Source organism: Physella acuta, unplaced genomic scaffold (assembly GCF_028476545.2).
Source record: "Physella acuta isolate Inbredline_101_S28 unplaced genomic scaffold, ASM2847654v3 ptg000045l, whole genome shotgun sequence".
In the NCBI taxonomy this organism is placed as follows: Eukaryota; Metazoa; Mollusca; class Gastropoda; family Physidae; genus Physella; species Physella acuta.
The window spans coordinates 82,612-103,419 of NW_026731565.1; the positions used below are offsets into that span (position 1 = coordinate 82,612).

A 20,808-nucleotide genomic window follows, 5' to 3' on the forward strand; every position below is an offset into this window, starting at 1 on the left:
GTGTGGTAATGTGTGGGATTAGGCAGACATCCACCTTGATCAAGGATTAGTGTCGCTCGTTTGAGAAGAAACTGGCGTCATAGAGTGGATTAGAAAGACGTGTGTCGTTCTGCTGAATCTGCACTAGGTGTTCGATCAACGTCTGGTCTGCAAACTTTAAGCAATATTTTAAGCAATGTTTTTGGCGCAGCTTGTATTGCCATAATGGTAAGTTTTCATTCGGTGCAGTTTGTATTGCCATATTGGTAGGTTTTCATTCGGTGCAGTTTGTATTGCCTTAATGGTAGGTTTTCATTCGGTGCAGTTTGTATTGCCATAATGGTAGGTTTTCATTCGGTGCAGTTTGTATTGCCATACTGGTAGGTTTTCATTCGGTGCAGTTTGTATTGCCATAATGGTAGGTTTTAATTCGGTGCAGTTTGTATTGCCATACTGGTAGGTTTTCATTCGGTGCAGTTTGTATTGCCATAATGGTAGGTTTTAATTCGGTGCAGTTTGTATTGCCATAATGGTAGGTTTTCATTCGGTGCAGTTTGTATTGCGATACTGGTAGCTTAAGAACTTGATTTTAAAACATATTTTTTAGACACCAGATAAGGATAAAAAACAACCAATAACCATATACCACACACAATTGGTTAATCGATAAAGAAGAAGAGGGGAGTGAGGTGAGTGTGTTGGGTGTGTGTGTGGGGGGGGGGGGGAACAACAAAATCACAGCATGTTATTGGGTCGGCAAATATCTATATTTTTCTGAGTTTATAGACCGACAGGCACTAAATTAAAACAGTTTGCGTAAAGAGTTAAGATCCCTCTTTAAACCCAGCGATCCATTGGGCAGATAAGGTAGAGTTTATACGTTTCTTGACCTCGGCAAATGAAGGGATAGTGTGGTCAGCACTTTGACCAGCAGCCTTAACTTTCGTTAACGTGAATTTGGCTACCCATCAGGGCTGGGAGGACTCATAGATGCTCCACTGACACCTGGAATCGAACTCGAGAATTTCGGTTTAGCAGTCAAACGTTCTACCGCTCTGCCACGCTGTTGATCTAACACATGTGGGTTATGAACTATACTAGAATATGTAGCTGTACTCGATAACCCCACTGCATTGAGTGAAGCAACCCTAGCCCTCACATAAACCCCACTATAACCCAGCTAAACCAACAACCAATAACACAAACTATTGAGTTTACATAGCCTGGAACTGAACAGGATATTTTATTTATTGTACCCACATGGGTCAAATCTGTTTGTTGTATGTGGAGTCACGTATAGAGAATGTGTGGGTCGATATGTTCGCCTAGAACAGGGCTACAAACATACACACAAACATACTTTAAGTTAGTGCGGTGGAGAAGGGATTAGAGAAAAACATCCACCACCCCACCCCGCACTATGCACGAGATTATGTCTGGTGTGATTTTTAATAATACTATCGCTGGTGTACATACATTGAGAGTATTAGCTGTAAACACATATACGCCTTTACTGGTTATCCAGTGCATAGCGCAACATATAAGACGAACAACCACAAACGGGTTACAGTACTCAAGACAAAATTAAAGAACGGCTCGTTAATGCTAAATACACTAACTACACAATACAGATTATTTTAAATATAAAATACATAAGCTAGTACGTAATCTAAGATACAGTGGCTATCTAACAGTACAGAACTAACCTACACTAACTAAGATACAGTGGCTATCTAACAGTACAGAACTAACCTACACAAACTAAGATACAGTGGCTATCTAACAGTACAGAACTAACCTACACAAACTAAGATACAGTGGCTATCTAACAGTACAGAACTAACCTACACAAACTAAGATACAGTGGCTATCTAACAGTACAGAACTAACCTACACAAACTAAGATACAGTGGCTATCTAACAGTACAGAACTAACCTACACAAACTAAGATACAGTGGCTATCTAACTGTACATAACTAACCTACACAAACTAAGATACAGTGGCTATCTAACAGTACAGAACTAACAAACACTAACCTTGTGGAAGAACTGGACTGAACTCAGGCAATCAGACCTGCTCACACACCTTATATAAGCTTACAGCAAACAGGTACAAACCGGACTGTCACAGCTCACAACACAAAGATTGAACAGGGACATTCATCATCATTTATCCCCCTTCATTCGTTCAGTACAGTATTTTATTGTTTCAGTTGATGGTCTCAAATGTTTAAGACAGTGAAAAAAAATCGATTGGGAATAATTAAAAAGTATGGGGTTTGCTTTGACCACACAATTGATACAAAGTCCAATGAAAAATATGAGATATATATTCCCTGCCGGATGGACTGTTAAGTCTAAAGGCTAAATTTTCACTTTATTTCGAATCTGATTCTGTAAACATTTAGTGGAGATGATAAGAGATAAACTCTACAGATACGTGCTTAAGGTACAAGACCCCCCCCCCCCGCTCCCTCCCGCCCCTAACAGTTGGGCAAGGTGAAAGTTGACCAGGACAATGACTCACCTGTTGATGCCACCGTCAAGGTTGAGGATGCCGATCTCACCAAAGAAGTCTCCGGCTCCCATTCTCTTCAACATCACGCCAGACTCGCTGGAAGTAAGGGGGGGGGAGGGTTAGTGGTACGGCAGGTGGGTGAGGGTTCGATGAGTGGGAGATGGGTGGGTGGTTGGGTTGGGGGTAGGTAAGTGATTGGGTGGAATTGTTGTGGGTAGGTGGGTAGTTGGGGTACAGATGGATGGTTCGGGGTTGGGTGGATTGGTGGGAGGTAGATGGGTGTTGAGTAGTTGGGTTTATAGGTAGATGGCTAGGGGAGAGATGAGTGGAAAAGTGCCGGGCATATGGGTGGTTCGGTGGATGTGGGGAGGGAATATGTAGTTGGTTGGGAGGTGGACAATCGGGTGGACTGGTAGAGGTGGATGGATGCTAGGAAATGGGTGGGTGGATTGGTGAAATTCGGGTGATGATAGTAATGGTTTTAATATATGGATGGCTGAGTAGGGAATGTAGGTAGGGGGGGGGGGTGGTGTGTTAGGTGGGGGGGGGCAGATCATAGGAAAGATGTATTGGGTTTGGTGGTTGTGAATAGGTGGGGGGATGGTAGGGGTGTGAGTAAAATGCTGTGTGTCTTTATAGGGTGAGAAAGTTTGTTTTTGGATGCGTAGATAAAAGGATGTATGTATAGATGACATGATGTTTTTATCGATGGAACAATATATGTAAGGATGAAAGGATATATCTAAGGATGAAGTTATGTATGTATGGATGGAATGATGTATGTATGGATGGAATGATGTATGTATGACTGGAATGATGTATGTACATATGAAAGGATGCATGTATGGATGGAATGATATATGTATGTATGTATGAAATGATGTAAGTATGGATGGAATGATATATGCATGTATGTATGGAATGATATATGTATGTATGTAATGATGTACGTCTGAATGTAATGATGTATGTAAATATGAAAGTATGTATGAATGTAGAAAGAATTTCACGTTGTAACTTTAAAAGATCTAGCTGAAAAATGAGTAACAGAAGAGAAAAACAACAACTATTTTTTGTGAATCTAGGAAGAGAAGTCACCCACTTACCTAATTATCTCCACCACCCCGTCGGCAATAATAAACATTTCCCGAGCCACCTCCCCCCTGCGGCAAATGAGATCGCCCGGTGTAAAAATGTAGGCCTTCATCTTTAGGACGAGATCGTGGAGGAACTCTGGTTGGCATTCTTGGAAAATCGTCACCTAGATCGATACAACAATTAATCAAACGTAAGCGAGTGATTGGATTTTTTAAATAATTAATTATACAGATATACTTTAATAAATTCGAGAAATGTAGTTTTTGCAATTTTTTTTTAAATTTTGATTTTTGAGATGAGGATAACAAAAAAAAAAAAACGACCCGAAGTTTTGAGTTTATTTTTTTCACAATAAACCAGAGTTCACAGCGTGCTTTTGAAATATTTTTAAAAAATCAATATATATCGAACGTTAAAAATTTTAACATCTATATACACAAAGTTTATTTATTATTTTTTAAAAATATAGCAATTAATTAAAGACCATTTCTTGGTATAAATGAGTGCGTTTCGTCGAAAATATCTAAGATGTTATTCAGACCTGGAATATTAGATTGTATGCGGTCAAAAAATATGAAAGGAATTATTTTTTTTTAAATTCGATATCTCACACAGAGATATTCGTCACGTGTTGATAATTAATTAAACGTGGGCGGGGTGTCGAAATGTCGGTTCCTCTGTAATCGTGTTGTAACTTCAAACACTATAGTTTGTTTTATCACCATCACCTTCATTAAAATATTGTAAAGTAAATTTAAAGTTCAATTAAATGCGTGCCGAAACGCCATTCTAACACAAATAAAACTAATACCTTCTTGACTGAGTAAAACGAATCCATACTTTATAATTAAGCAGAAGTATATAAGACAGATGAACTGGTGTTCATCTATATCATGTTCTTTGTGTCCATTTTGTAATAGATATTATGTTGCATTAAGAAGTAATCAGGCAACAGAATTCGAAATAAACAACAAACCACTATATTAATGTAAAAAAAAACATGTAAAGAATAATTACAACTGTTTAAATAACGCATTTTCTAATGTTTTGAGTACTTTATTTTGGAGGAGGAAAAAATGAAAAAAAAAACACTAAACAACAAAAACAAAAGCAAGTGTAAACAGATCAAGATCCTCTACGCTATCTGTCTGCAAATTTTATATTTCGTTGCTGATTCTGATGAAGACAAATTGTAGTAAGATTGTCCATTTTGATATTTTTACTTGACGTTTTTGCTCTAAATCACTCAATTTCCCAAAAATAAAACGTGGAATATGTAATAGATGACGATTTGAACTTGTTTATGCTAATTGTATCAAAACACAGATTTTCTCTCTTGCACCAGACCTCCATTATTTCAGCATTCCATTTTGTTTCAGTATGCGGAATGTAAAGCAGCCTTAAGCGAGCATTCAATCTTTCAATAAGGTCGAATATACAGAATGTGAAAATATCTTAAAATGTACATTACGTTTTTCCATTTGTTTAAGTATACATAATGTTATGCGACGTCATGGCCTAGCGGTAGAGTGCTAGATTGCTGACCCGAAAATCTCGAGTTCGAATCCTGTTTCAAGTCAGTAGAACGTCCCTGAGTCCCCCCAGCTATGATGGGTAACTTACTCATGTTAGGGAAAACCATGGCGGCTGGGCTTAGTGCTGACCACATTATCTCTTTATATTCCGAGATCAAGAAACATATGAACTCTACTTCATCTGCATTATGTGTCATGAACACGAACAGTAAAAGATGATGATGCATAATATGGAACAACCTTAAAATGAGCAATTTATCTTTAGATTTGTCCGAGTATACAACTTGAGGCAGCCTTAAAGCTAAATCACATTGCTTACACAAGTAAACAGCGTTAACCAGCCACCAAATCCCATAGTTCTGACAAATAATCAGAGCATAAACCGTCACATCAATTATAAATTTAACAACCATCAGATGGCAATCGCCTTGTCTATTTTTAGCCTAAATTCTACAGAATCGAATCCGCGATGTAGATATTTTAAATCAATTTATACTATCTAAAATGATACAGCAAAAGAAAAGCTAGATAAAAAGACTAGACTTTTAAAATTATGATCTAAATACATTTTTGTGTGAAATGTCAACAAAAAACGATAGCTAAATCTAGCATTGGGGTGTCGCAATATCTTAGAATGATTCCAACTTTCTCACGCACTGATAGATTTGTCGTTTCTACATTGGGCTTTCAGTCCCGAGGAGGGGGTTGGAGTGGGGTGGCGCCCCGTAAATTACACCCTCATTGTTCCGCCATTTACATTGAATAATGATCTATTAAATCTAAAAAAAGAAAATTGTGTAACGCAAATTCCAATGTAGGCCTACATATTTCTATACCTAGTCCATAACCTCCTTAAGCAAAACGAAACAAGTAGAATTGTTTTTTTCTTAAAACTTGTTAGAAAATGTATTTTATAGTTCTTTATGCGACATGATTGTGGCTTCTTGTACATTAGGAGGTGGGAGGGGAGGTTATCAGTGTGTTATTGAAGCTAAAATTATGCTTCTTGCCTGGGCAGCAGATATTTCATCATCCCACTTCTGCATCAGGTACAAATATTGATAGAAGCGCAATAGACGGGAAAATAAATTGATGTTTATTAAGCAACAATTTGATCCACATTGTTAAGGGCCATTTCAAGGCTAGGTTCGAATTGGGGAGAGTGCGTTTATTTGAGCATTACCCAGTGTGTTTATATATTTCTAATTAAAGGCTTTTATTATGTTCCCAAAAAGCTTAAAGACTGAGGCTCACTTATAGTATAGAGAATATATTCCCTTTCCTAAGGGGTTCATTGTTAAGTTTACCTTCTATAACATAATATATGACCCATGGCGGATTTTCTTCATTGTAAATGTACGCAATGAATACAAAAATAATCAATTAAAAACAGCTCTTTCGATGGAGTCAGGTAAGAAATGTACCAACACATTTTAACAAATATCAATTATTAAACAAAAATAAAAAATATCTAGTAATCAAAATTAATATTCTTTTTTTTTTCTCACAAGTTACATTACGAGATACGAAACAGATGTCGAGAATCATTAACTAATTAAACCATAATGAATAAGTGCAGACTTTAATCAGGCATTAGTCCTACATTTTATTTTGTCAAGGGATTATTTTTTTTTGTTTTGCATTATATATATATATATATATATATATATATATATATATATATATATATATATATATATATATATATATATATATATATATCGTATATAATTAGTTAAATAACAGAATAATAGAGGAGTAAAGGAACAAGGTATTTGAAGCTGTGCGTCGTTAAACCGATCAAAGCACGCACCCAGCGTATCAGGAAATCTCAACACGTTTGTCCATCTCCTTTCTAGCTGTAGAACTCAAACCTTACATATTCCTAATACACCTTACATCGGTGCTATACTTCTCTATTTCTTTCATGTACATTTGTCTATGATGTCAGAGGCGTAGTGACCGGGGGGGGGGGGGGGGAGGGGGGGGGGGCGAGGGGTATATTTACCCCGGGCGCTGACGCTAGGGGCGCCAAAATAAGCTCATTTTAGCTGCTATTTTGAATTATAAATATAAAAATATATGGCGGGGGGGGGGGGCGCCAAATTGAAAGTTTATCCCTGGGCGCCGGGAGGGGTCGCTACGCCTCTGTATGAGTTCAGTCTGCCCGTTGAATTAAAACATTACATAATCCCCACACGACTTTAAAAACATTTCAGTCAGAAAATGTTTGTTTTTTTCCAACGCTACAGATACCTCTAAATCTGCAAGTCTAGAAAACCTCTTCCATCAGCTACTGGATCCCGACTTGCTCATCACAGACCACTTGAAACAATTAGCCACGAGTTTGGTCTGTCCACTACCAGATAACGAGCATTGACCGACCTATGTCCCACAAGGAGGATAGCGTTATCTAAGGTTAAAACCTGTCCTAGCCAGGGACTATTTTTCTGGGGCGGAAGTGTTTGCTGTGGAGATGGCGGTGATAAGGTCGCGAGCGTGTTGATACTTAAAGACACGGAGCGGTTTGTGATGATCGGAGGGATAGAGATTGGGGTGATGATACAGGCGTATGGCGCTTATCAAAACGGATGTTTAGCATAGTGGTCTCAGTTTACTGTTTTACTTGCCCGATTTTTTCCTAACCTCCATCGATTTTTGTAGTACCATCCAGAATTCAGTGGTTTAGTAGGTCTAACAAGTTGTCTTAAGACAACTAGTATACTGAAGGTGCATAACGCATTTTATTTAGGCTAAAAAATATACGTCTCATTATGAACCGTCTTTTTAAAGAAGCTTCGTTGATTTCGGCGCAAAGCCTAAATCTAGAACTGGTCAGGACATTGGTCCTAAATCTAGAACTGGTCAGGACATTGGTCCTAAATCTAGAACTGGTCAGGACATTGGTCCTAAATCTAGAACTGGTCAGGACATTGGTCCTAAATCTAGAACTGGTCAGGACATTGGTACTAAATCTAGAACTGGTCAGGACATTGGTCCTAAATCTAGATTTGGTCAGGACATAGAGCCTAAGTCGCGAATTGTTCAGGACATAAGGCCTGAACCCCATAGACAAATTTTAAAGCCTGGGGATCTGAACTCTTCACAGGACAAGATAAGCTTTGATTGAGTACATCTCCTTGTTTTGGAGCTACTTGTTAACATCATTTCTTGCTAACGATATGCAGAAGGAGCTTCTTCTACGTAGATTTTATATATGGACGTTCAACAGATATTTTATTTGTAGGCCTATATATATACCTTATGGTCATTACTAAAATCAGCTTGTTATTACTATTAACATAACATTCTGTTAAGGTTATATTTTATATTGTATAGTTGATGTACTTATTGTATTTTTTGTGAAATACAGCACCTAAATAAATTTAGTGTGATTGCATAAATATTACATTACTTGCTCCAAGTTATTCATACATTATTTAAACAAAAAAAACGGTGATAGTGGTTGCATTAGCTACGTTCTGGAATAAGTGTTAAGCAGAGGCGTAGCGAGGGGGGGGGGGCGGGTGGTGCGGAACGCACCGGGTGACACCATTTAGGGGGGGGGGGTGACACCAACGCAAAAATAGCAAAATATATAGAGAAAAACTTGAGGGGGGTGCAAATCGAAAGTTTGAGGGGGGGGGGGGGGGGTCGAAAGTTTGGGGGGGGGGGGTGCAAATCGAAAGTTTGATGGGGGGGGGGGGGTGCAAATCGAAAATTTGTCCACGGGAAGGGTCGCTGCGCCTCTGGGGGGGGGGGGGGTGACACCATTAAGAGCCGCACCGGGTGACACCCGACCTCGCTACGCCACTGGTGTTAAGTAAACCCTTGGAGCGGATTTAAGACCATATTTTGAGTAACGCCTTTAGCGAGATGAAAACTGACGTTTACGCGCCTTTACGACCCTCACCAAACAGATCAGTTTCCGATTCTGTCCGGTTTAAAACGAACGAAAAAAAAATCTTACAAAAAATAAACAATTTCCACTCTTTAATTCATTCCGAATAAAAATAATAATCCCGGCTTCAGGTAGGATTTTTATTGTTTAAATTGTGCTATTGTATTTTCTGAAATAAAATCAAGTTACATTTTTTGTTTGTTAAAAAAGCTATTACGCTGAGGTCATTGTGACAAGCCTAGACATTGCGCAAACACTCCCCGCGTTAGGTTGCAGTTTTGTGTCTAACTACAAAAGGATGGCGTGTAATTGCTTTTTTTAACCAAGTTGCCGAACATCAAAGGAAGAAGTTCCGATTAGCATAGGTTAATGTAAACAACAAGTAAAGTTTACTTTTGAACATTACATTCAATGAAGGTGTATTACAGTACCCCTGAGTCAATGACCTCTGCGTATGAAGGAATAGTGTGATCAGCACAATGCTAGTCATCTTTATTCTCACTTAAGTCAGTCAGGTACCCATCAGAGCTGGGTGGATTCGGGGACGTCATACTAGACAGTGGCGTAGTGAGGTCGGGTGTCACCCGGTGCGGCACTTAATGGTGTCACCCCCCAGAGGCGTAGCGACCCTTCCTGGGACAATTGACAAACTCTCAAATTTTCGATTTGCACCCCCCCTCCTCAAACTTTCGATTTGCACCCCTACCCTCAAGTTTTTTTCTATATATTTTGCTATATTTTGCCTTGGTGTCACCCCCCTAAATGGTGTCACCCGGTGCGGTCCGCACCTCCCCCCCCCTTGCTACGCCTCTGATACTAGATAGAACCAAAGATCCGAGCTCGAGACTTTCAGTGGGTTAGTTTAATTTTTTTATTTGCTTTTTTTTTGGGTTAATCTTGAAAGTTCTAAATGTTTCAATATATGTTTAAAATTGCATTGCTAATTATGATAATTAACACTGCACTACATTGATTCTAGTCTTAACCTTCAATCCGTAAATTCTCTCTAACCTCTAACCTTACATACGGAGTATTAAACTTAACTAAGGAGTGACCTTTTCTTCCTAATTTCTGTTTTAACTTTAATTAAAGTCAGTCTTAGAGGTTTGAGAAGATCCAGCAGTACTTTTATTAGGTTGGCTGATTAAGTTTGGTTTTTTATCGAAGGGAGGGATGAAAGTTTAACTAAATGTGCTCCAATTTTAAAAAAAAAAGAAGCCAGAGTTGATAGTTTAGGTAAAAGTGTTCGGATTTCAAAGTAAGCAAGAAATGATAATTTAGGACCTATGCTAGGTGTCTAAGGTCTTACGATGTTGGTCAACTGTCAGTGTGGCATTTGATTTCTGCTAACGTTCAATGAGATAGAAGACCTACTAATGTTCATAAAGATGCAAGACCTACCAAAGTAGATACACGACCTACCAATGTGTTTAAACTCATAAGACCTACAAATGTAGATACAAGACCTACCAATGTGTTTAAACTCACAAGACCTACCAATGTGTTTAAACTCATAAGACCTAGAAATGTAGATACAAGACCTACCTATGTGTTTAAACTCACAAGACGTACCAATGTGTTTAAACCCACAAGACCTACCAATGTGTTTAAACTCACAAGACATACCCATATTCATGAAGGCACCCAAAAAACTGTACCCACTCAATGATTAACCTACGACTTTTCCCAAACTGCATTGTCCTCATTTGTCATTATCCACACCCCCACCCACTCATTTGATGAAGAACTCAAGGCTTCTCACTGGCGTAATTACCTGATTAATAATGAAATATGCCGCGTTTATTCATTCGGTGAACCGCATGTGTCCCCGGGACCGCTAATCCAATGGATTTGAACTTCCTGGCTTTATTTTTTGGTGATTGTCAAAAAATTTAGATCATTTCACTGGAGGTAGTTTAAAAGGTCATAGGTTGGATATGTCCTGGTAGGGATCAGTAGTGGCGTAGCGAGGTCGGGTGTCACCCGGTGCAGCACTTATTAGTGTCACCCCCCAGAGGCGTAGCGACCCTTCCCGGGGACAAACTTTCAATTTTCGATTTGCACCCCCCCCCCTCAAACTTTCGATTTGCACCACACCCTCAAACTTTCGATTTGCACCACTCCCTCAAACTTTCGATTTGCACCCCCTTCCCCCTCAAACTTTCGATTTGCACCTCTTAAAAAACTAGTTAACACTCGAATTAATCACTTAATTAAGTAGAATTATCATTTTTCTCTATATATTTTGCTATTTTTTTCCTTGGTGTCACCCCCCTAAATGGTGTCACCCGGTGCGGTCCGCACCCCCCGCCCCCCTCGCTACGCCCCTGTTTCAAGTGCCACCCCCCCCCCCCCCCGGAGAAAAAAGTCTGAAAGAAACACTTGTTATTGTAAAGTATATTATGGTTAACGCAAATATCCAATGAAATTCAAAACAATAGAAATATTTACGCGAAACGTTAATAGATGAACTGTGTAATAATTAAAGGTAAACTTAGTATTTTTGCGTTAGGCAGCCCAGTCAAAGTTTATATTGTTCGTAGCCTCACGTTTAAGATAGATTAACACACGTTTTTAGCTTAAGAAGTAAACACAACAAATGTCTTGTGGACACGATTATTCCATCAGGTTGGTAAGTGCCGCTACATGTATGGGGAGGGGGGGGGAGATGAATGGAGAGAATGAGAGAAGAAGGAAGAAATATGGGCATTGCTTGACTTGTGAAAACAAACGTTTCTTGTCGAGGCAATTGCCAAGTTTAGACATCCTGTGCGTGTTGAGGAACGATTGGATAACGTCGTCGCTATAGGGATGGGGGCTGGGGGGTGTTGTTGGAGTAGGGTGGGGGCGATTGCTAGAGTAGGGTGGGGTGATTGTTGGAGTAGGGTGGGGGTGTTTTTCAGAGTAGGGTGGGGGTGGTTGTAAGAGTAGGGTGGGGGTGATTGTAAGAGTAGGGTGGGGGTGGTTGTTGGAATAGGGTGGGGGTGGTTGTAAGAGTAGGGTGGGGGTGGTTGTTGGAATAGGGTGGGGGTGATTGTAAGAGTAGGGTGGGGTGGTTGTTGGAGTAGGGTGGGGTGATATTGGAGTAGGGTGGGGGTGGTTGTAAGAGTAGGGTGGGGGTGGTTGTAAGGTACGCTGTGGGTGATTTTGGAAGCAGGGTGCGAGTAGATACTGACGTAGGATGGGGTGTTTGGTAGTGTAGTTTGAGGGTAGACATTAGAGTAGGGGGGGGGGGGTTGCTAGAGTAGAGTGGTGGGGGGTGGGTGTTGATTGGCGTAGGGTTGTTTTTTTTGTTGCTGTATGGTGGGGGTGTTTGTCTGGGGTAGTTAGTTGTTAGATATTGGAGTAGAGGAGGGTTGTTGTTGCAGTGAAGAAGGCTGTTATTCGACGAATGAGGCAAAAAAAAAACCAATTGTTTTCAAATACAATACTCAAGTTCCTATCTCGCCTAGTTGCCGTGTCGTTCACTGTATATAAAATAACACTGTGCCCGCTTCCACGATATGCTTTCTACATGTCTACAACCTGAATACAAACATAACCACTGTGCTTAAGGGTTGAGCTGCAGCCTCTTTCGTTAGATCTCAAGCCGAACATCTTATTATGTCTGAGCATTGCGTTTACAGGCAGGAAGACAGAATGTGTATGAAATCTCTCCAGAAACTACTCGAAAACGGAGGCGAACATTGCTTAAAACATGGTTTGATGCATGTTGATATGAGAAAATGGTAACGCAAAATGATAAAATAACAGAGAGAAATGCAGCAAGCAAATAAAATATAATTTTAATGGGCAAAAGTTATTATTTTGTGTTGATTTTTTTTGGTGGAGGGAAAATATATGCTTCTAGTAGTGTTCGTCTTAATTTTTCTACACTTAGTCAAATATATATATATATATATATATATATATATATATATATATATATATATATATATATATATATATATATATATATAAACATTTATTTATTTGCATAGCTTTTTTTAATTAGTAAGAAATAGTTCCTTAGACAGTTTTATATTAATAAAATTGAACAGAACCGTCTACGATTTATTTTTTGAACGTCATTTGGAAAAACGACTGGCCGTCCTACCCCGACTTCAAATCAGATCTCGCGTTTTAATATTTTTATTTGCCCGCAAGATTTTTTTTTTTACTGCTATCAAAGAGCGTCACAATCCCAAAAGCAATTTTTTGCGATTGTCTGGCCAAATCTAAAAGACATCAGCCCAATCTGGCAACATTTTCTTTTGGCCGGTGATAAGTTGCCAGGGTTTCCTTCTCCTGCCGATGATTAAAGTCGTTCATGCTAAACTTCTCGGATATTCAACCCCCTTCCTTCTCCCATAATCCCCCTACCCACCCGCAACGACACCCCCCCCCACACACACACAGTAAATAGAGGAAACGTTTATCCGAAAATTTCTTGATTTATTTCAAGCGCAGGAACTCAATAGTGTTAACCGTTTCTCTAATATTTTCTAAAAAAAAAACTCTTTTCGAAAACTATTTTATTTATGACATTCACCGACTTAAAAATGCGTACAGAATTAATTAATACATTGTCGAATCCCCTGTGGTATAATTTAATGTTTATTTCAAGTTTTTTCCCCCTTTTTTTTCATTTAAAGCTACTAAATAGTTCTTGATTCCTAGGATGATAATTACAAAGTGAACATTGACAATCCAAGTATCACACTAATCATAATCAGAAGGGGCCGGCGTGGTCGAGTCGGTAAAGCTCATGGTTGCTAAACCGAAAAGACTCGAGAGACAACTCCAAAATTAAACAACTGCTGCCTTGTAGTTCGTTCTTGGTTGAACAAAGGCTATTATGGAAGCAAACCCAAAAAGAAAAGCAGGCTGAAATCGGAGCCAATGGCCTCAATGGCGCATAACCAGTTGACACGTAATCCTTAATTGTGATGGAGGCGTGGTCGAGTCGGCAAAAGCTCATGGCTCGATCCCTTCCAACACTAAAAATTAAGAAAGAAGAAGAAGAGAAGAATAAGAAACATCACTGAAAGGGTATTTTCCCACACAAGTCCAACAGAAATCTTTCCATGAAGGGGTTTAATCCCAAATTAAAAAAAAAAATCTGAAACTTCCTAGAAAGCACAACAAAAAAGCCGTTGCTGCTAAATAAATTACTGTTGAGAACTGCCTGTAGTTTTGTGTGTTCATTAACGTAAATGAGCAGTGTTAAAAATAGTTCATGTTGTTTTAAAAAATTATCAAACTGGTTCGCATGCACATCTCCTACATGCTCATACTATTGTTTAATGAAAGTTAGTTTAAAACAATACCAAATACCTCTGAGAACGATGAAATGTCTTTATGAGTCAATTGATTAGCCAGTATCAATACTCTTATACTAATTATAACATCAAACTAGCCTAATCTTACCAATATCTCTTACACTTAAAACATCCTTGTACCTAATCCCGAGGCCAACTCTCACCCTAATCCTAACCTTAACGCCACTCTTTTAAGCTTCAGGTAAAAAACAAATCAGACACTGCATTGACCTGACGGCTTCTGTGGTGGAACTTAAACTATCACGAACTGAGGCGTAAAGTAATATAAAGATGGAGTACAGTAGCCTTTTAGACCTGGCGCTCTGTAGTGCAGGTAAAGCAGAGTTCATCTGTGAATTCGACCACGGCTTTTTAACAGACAGGCTAGTCAGCATCGCCGAATATAAGGTACTGCCCTCCCCCACTTAGCTTTAATCAGGAACAGTGTTTCTTTCACACTTTTGTTTTCTCCGTGGGAGGGGTTGGGGGACACACGTACGCATATACAAACGCACATATTTAATTTGTATAAAATAAAAGTTGATAGACGATGCGTAATAAAGAAACGCACTTTTCATCCTCCGTTGTACAAAATGAATTTTGAATTAAGATTTCCAGACATTTTATGGACGGCGGTAAGGATTGGACTGGGCTTGCTGATCTTTCCAATCAAAGAACATTTCAATCAGGCAATCATTCAAACATAATGCTCTCGCTTTTTATTGGCTTACATACACACACACACACACACACACACACATGAACACACACAGACACACACTCACACATATAGGCGCACACAAACATCTACATCTCTCTCTCTCTCTCTCTCTCTCTCTCTCTCTCTCTCCTCTCTCTCTCTCTCTCTCTCTCTCTCTCTCTCTCTCTCTCTCTCTCTCTCTCTCTCTCTCTATATATATATATATATATATATATATATATATATATATATATATATATATTTATTTATGTATTTGTATATATATATATATATATGTGTGTATGTATGTATATACAGAGGACAGAGAAACAGAGAGATAAAGAGAGAGAGAGAGAGAGGGGGGGGGGGGAGGGGAAGAAACAGCGCAGATGAAAGAGTCAGGGAGAGTAAAAATCTGATTTATACTGATAAGCTATTTTTACGATAGTTTTCTAAATCAGATTAATATAGAAAACTTTCTGAAAAAAAAAACGCAATAAAAACAGACAAAATAACTGATTCTATAGCATCTGTTGCATATACCTAACTAAACAAATTGCGGTGATATATAATTAACATGTAACAAGGTTGAATATAAAATTGATTGCTCAGATTCAGCCAGTAACAAAAGACGATTGACGTACATTACACTCTCTAAAGAAACAATATTCCGTTTCAATGGGGGCATCATCGAAAAAAAAATGATTGCTTTACTTTGGCTTCAAGTCTTTATTTATATTGTCGAAGCCAAAAAGTATGATGAAACTGGTGCACTAATACGTTCTAGCAATACGGGACGTGTGGCCGAGTGGTAGAGCGCATGCGTATCACTTAATTGACTGGACACTGTATGACAACAAAATCTCTGTTTAGTGGACACTACTTCACCTGCCCTCTGTAATACCGCATCCCAGGAGACGTATTCTTCTTTTACATAAAGCGCACGACGAATCACCAGTTTAAGAATATTTAATTTACGTATATTTAATTAATTAATGAAAATGTATAAGTATGAACAGAATTTTAATTGAAAAAATAGACGAAGAAAAACGAATAAGTTTTTTTTTTAAATTTTATACATTAAATATTAGAAATTGTTTGAACGCAATTATCGAAACATTAATTACTAATTAATTTAAATCAAGATTCGAACTTTAGATTTTTTAAAATAACTATACAATTTCTATTTAAAATATCATACCCGTGTGAGTCGATGATATTGAAGTATCGATAATGTGTGAGTAGATGCCGCGGGAGTATCGATATTATGTGAGCAGATACGGTTGAAGTATCGATGTTGTGTGAGTGGATGAAGTTGGAGTATCGTTTCTGTACGATTACGTGCTTTTCAATACTGTGTGTTGATGCGGTTGAAATATGGATACTGTATGAGTAAATACGGTTGAAGTTTCGATAATGTATGAGTAGACGTAGTTGAAATATCGATACTGTGTGAGTAGATGCGGCTGAAGTATCGATACTGTGTCTGTGGAAGTGGTTGAGGTATCGATACTTTTTTATATGTGCTGTTGAAGTATCGATACTGTGTGCTGATGCGGTTGAAATATGGATACTGTATGAGTAGATATGGTTGAAGTATCGATACTGTGTGAGTAGATCCGGCTGGAGTATCGATACTGTGTCTGTGGATGTGGTTGAAGTATCGATACTGTGTGAGCAGAAGCTCAATGTTTAACACGGGCTGAAAACGTGATGTCAAGTGACTCGAGTATTTCGTCTGGTATCGATTATCCTTCGGCATCGATGTGACAAACACGATGACACCCAGATTGTTCAAAGCTTTCAATTCCAGAACAATTTGTGACTCCAGAATCAGTGGGGGGGGGGGTGGAAGAAAGGATGGGGGTAAGGAGCTAGACAAGGCAGGGTGTGAAGAGGTGGGCGGTAGAGTCGAGTACTAGGGTAGTAGGGACCAGTGAGTGCATGAGGGGTGGGGGGGGGGGGGTGACGTGTACGGTACTTGGGTGGGGAGAATGACAGTGGGGTGGGGGTTGAAGGTGGTGGATGTACAGTACTTGGGTGGGGAGAATGACTGTTGGGGGGGGGGGGGGTGGTTGAAGGTGCTGGATGTTACTTGGATGACAGGGACTACTATGGTGAGCGGGGGTGGGGTTCGGGGGCGTGGAGGATGGTATGTGGGTGTCTAGCCCACAAGATCAAAGTCTTGCTGTAATGTCTGTTTTATGCCGGACCCTAAATCTTCACCCCCCCCCCCCTCCCTCACCCCCCACCCCCCATGCCATAATGCTCCTCACCCAACTACCACCGAACAAAACTTCAAACTGATGGTTTATCTGTGAAACTCTTTGAAGTTCCCAAACATTTTTTTTGTCTTGTCTTGATCGTGGTGTTTTAGTAATGCATTATTTTTTATTTATAGATATTGACCAATATGTTGTTATATCGAGTATAACACTAGCCCACACTCACCAGGCAGCTAATATAGTGACCAGTTAGTTGTTATACCGACCAAAGTGTTGTTATATTGACCAATGTTTTGTTATGTTGGCCAGTTAGTCGATATATTGACCAATGTGTTCTTATATCGACCAATGTGTTGATATATCGACCAATGTGTTGTTATATCAACCAATGTGTTGTTATATCGACCAAGGTGTTGTTATATCGACCAAGGTGTTGTTATATTGACCAATGTGTTGATATATCGACCAATGTGTTGTTATATCGACCAATGTGTTGTTATATCGACCAAGGTGTTGTTATATCGACCAAGGTGTTGTTATATTGACCAATGTGTTGTTATATTGACGAATGTGTTGTTATATCGACCAAGGTGTTGTTATATCGACCAATGTGTTGTTATATTGACCAAGGTGTTGTTACATCGACCAATGTGTTGTTATATCGACCAATGTGTTGTTATATTGACCAATGTGTTGTTACATCGACCAATGTGTTGTTATATTGACCAATGTGTTGTTACATCGACCAAGGTGTTGTTATATTTAGTATAACACTAGCCCACACTTACCAGGCAGCAGTAACCGGAAATGACGTGACACCCAAGTTCACCCAGTTCAGTACCCAATGCCAGTCAACAAGGACCTTGCGTCACCAACTATTCTCAACCCCCTCCTCTACCCCTTCCATCTACGTAACTTTAGATTCTCTAGAAGCAGGTGTATGGCGAACAGCTAGCCCCACAACTCACCTTTTTCAAGGTCTCCAGGTTGACATGTATGGTACCATGTGACTACCCCCCTACCCCCTCACCCCCGCCCCACAACTCACCTTCTTGAAGGTCTCCAGGTTGACGTATATGGTACCATGTGACTAACCCACCCCAACCCCCTCACTCCTACCACCCTAAACCCATCCCAACTCACCATCTTCAAAATCTCCAGGTTGACGTGTATGGTACCATGTGACTACCCCACCCCTCACCCCCACCCCACAACTCACCTTCTTCAAGGTCTCCAGGTTGACATGTATGGTACCATGGGACTACCCCCCTAACCTCTCACCCCCCACCCCTCACCCCCACCCCCCACAACTCACCTTCTTCAAGGTCTCCAGGTTGACATGTATGGTACCATGGGACTACACCCCTTCCCCCTCACCCCCAACTCACCCCTCAACCCCACCATAACTCACCTTCTTCAAGGTCTCCAGGTTGACGTGTAAGGTACCATGTGACTACCCCTCTACCTCTCTACCCCCTCAACCCCCCCTCCACCCTCCCCCACCCCACAACTCACCTTCTTCAATGTCTCCAGGTTAACGTGTATAGCCAGCTCCGTCTTGAGCTTGTCAGGCAGTAGCCCCAGGGAGTTGATGTCACACCCGTTCAGTCTCCCCCGGGACCACACGTAGTCGTACCAGCGCTGGACCCGCTTCTGCAGGTTGTGGGGTACGTTGTGGGTCTGCATGTAAATTTTGGCACCGTCCTGGAAAAATATCAAGTTATGTTTATTTTGGTACCGTCTGAGAAAATATCAAGTTTTTAATTTTTATTTTGACACCGTCTGGGAAAATATCAAGTTATGTTTATTTTGGTACCGTCTGGGAAAATATCAAATTTTTAATTTTTATTTTGGCACCGTCCTGGAAAATAACAAGTTATGTTTACTTTGGTACCGTCTGGGAAAATATCAAGTTTTTAATTTTTATTTTTGACACCGTCTGGGAAAATATCAAGTTGAATCTTATTTAGTCCTGGAAAATACCGTTTTATTTATTTTGACACCTGCTTGAAAATATCAAGTTTTATTTATTTTGACATATTTTCATTGCGATCTTGCTGGAACCAGCATGGAAAGTTACATTTTTTGTCGTTTTTGTGCCATTCTAAATACGAGGTGTGAGAGAGAGAGAGAGACATGTGTGTGAGTGTGTGTGTGTGTGTGCGCGTATTTGTTTGATGGCGATAGTTGACCATGCTTTCCTTCCACCACCACCTCACCTCATTCTAACCTCATCCTCACCTCATCCTCACCTCACACCCCCAACACACCCACACCACACCCACGCCACACTCACTTTACCCCCAACTCCACCCCACCTCACACCTACCTCACACTCACCTCACAATCACCTCCCCCACCTCACACTCATCTCACCTCCACTTCACACCCACCTCACACTCATCTCACCTCCACCTCACACCCACCTCACCCCCACTTCATCCCCACCTCACCCCCACCTCACCCCACTTCACCCCCATCTCACCCCCAACTCACCCCCACCTCACCCCCACACACACCTCACACCACCTCACACCCACCTCACCCCCACACACACCTCACACCACCTCACACCCACCTCACCCCCACTAAAAACGTCGGAGTTTAAAAACGTCGAATCCGAGCATTTGAACAAGGCATACAAAATCTACATGCATGTAGCGTGGCTGGGGGCGGGGGGAGGGAGGGTGGGGGAGAGTGCATATGATAAAAAGACAGCCCATTAAGTCTTGCACGAGGGATATTTTTGTCTTATCCTGGCGTTGCCCGATACATTTAGGGCTAATCTATTTAGTTATTGATTTTGTGATTGTGAGAGCTTAAGGTACAGAAAGATTTTTTTAAAACAAAGATGAATATGTATAACATGTATACCGTCAGCTCAGCCTATAAGCAAAGTCTGTATAAAATTGCTTTGCTATATTGTAATTACTAGCCCTAATATATATGTTTTTGACATTTTCTTTCTAAATTATATATATATATATATATATATATATATATATATATATATATATATATATATATATATATATATATATATATATATATATGTATACACATATGTTTGTATGTGTGTGTACGTGTGTGTGTGTGGCTTTGGTTACATGTTTCTCTGTTTATAACTAGGTGTAGTGTTAAGTTTAATTTTTTATTATTATTTAAAGAGAACCATAAACGTTTTTTGTTTCATTATCAAAAGTCTTTCCTCGTTTCGCCCCTGATTGCCTGGTACCAAAGAATCGGCACGCTTTGGTTAGTACGTAATCGAGAACCGGACGCAATATAAAAAAGGAAATAAAAAATATAAGGCTTCTTCCAGACTTACCAGCAATCGTTCGAATTCCTGCCTGCTTGCATTTCTATTGTTGATGACGTTACCAACTTGACCTGTGACGAAATGTTAAATTAAATTTAGCTTTTGTGGAATAACTCGGTGTTTAAAGGTTTTTCATAATCAGTCCGGTGTTTAGTAATACCTGCTGAACGCCAGGCACTCTTATTCTGATACTTGAAATTTTTTAAAAATAATTATCGTAATTCTATTAATT

General features: G+C 39.7%; 1 protein-coding gene across 1 annotated transcript in view; it reads right to left on the reverse strand.

The window, feature by feature from the left end:
- The window catches only part of LOC131944352 (cyclic nucleotide-gated channel rod photoreceptor subunit alpha), a 76,587-nt gene that overhangs the window by 19,738 nt on the left and 36,041 nt on the right, over positions 1 to 20,808 (reverse strand). The window contains exons 4-7 of the mRNA XM_059304913.1: positions 20,586 to 20,647; positions 18,773 to 18,961; positions 3,605 to 3,759; positions 2,508 to 2,594 (exon numbers count right to left, since the gene is read on the reverse strand). Of these exons, the coding sequence (XP_059160896.1) occupies positions 2,508 to 2,594; positions 3,605 to 3,759; positions 18,773 to 18,961; positions 20,586 to 20,647 (493 nt within the window). The remainder of the gene's footprint in view (positions 1 to 2,507; positions 2,595 to 3,604; positions 3,760 to 18,772; positions 18,962 to 20,585; positions 20,648 to 20,808) is intronic.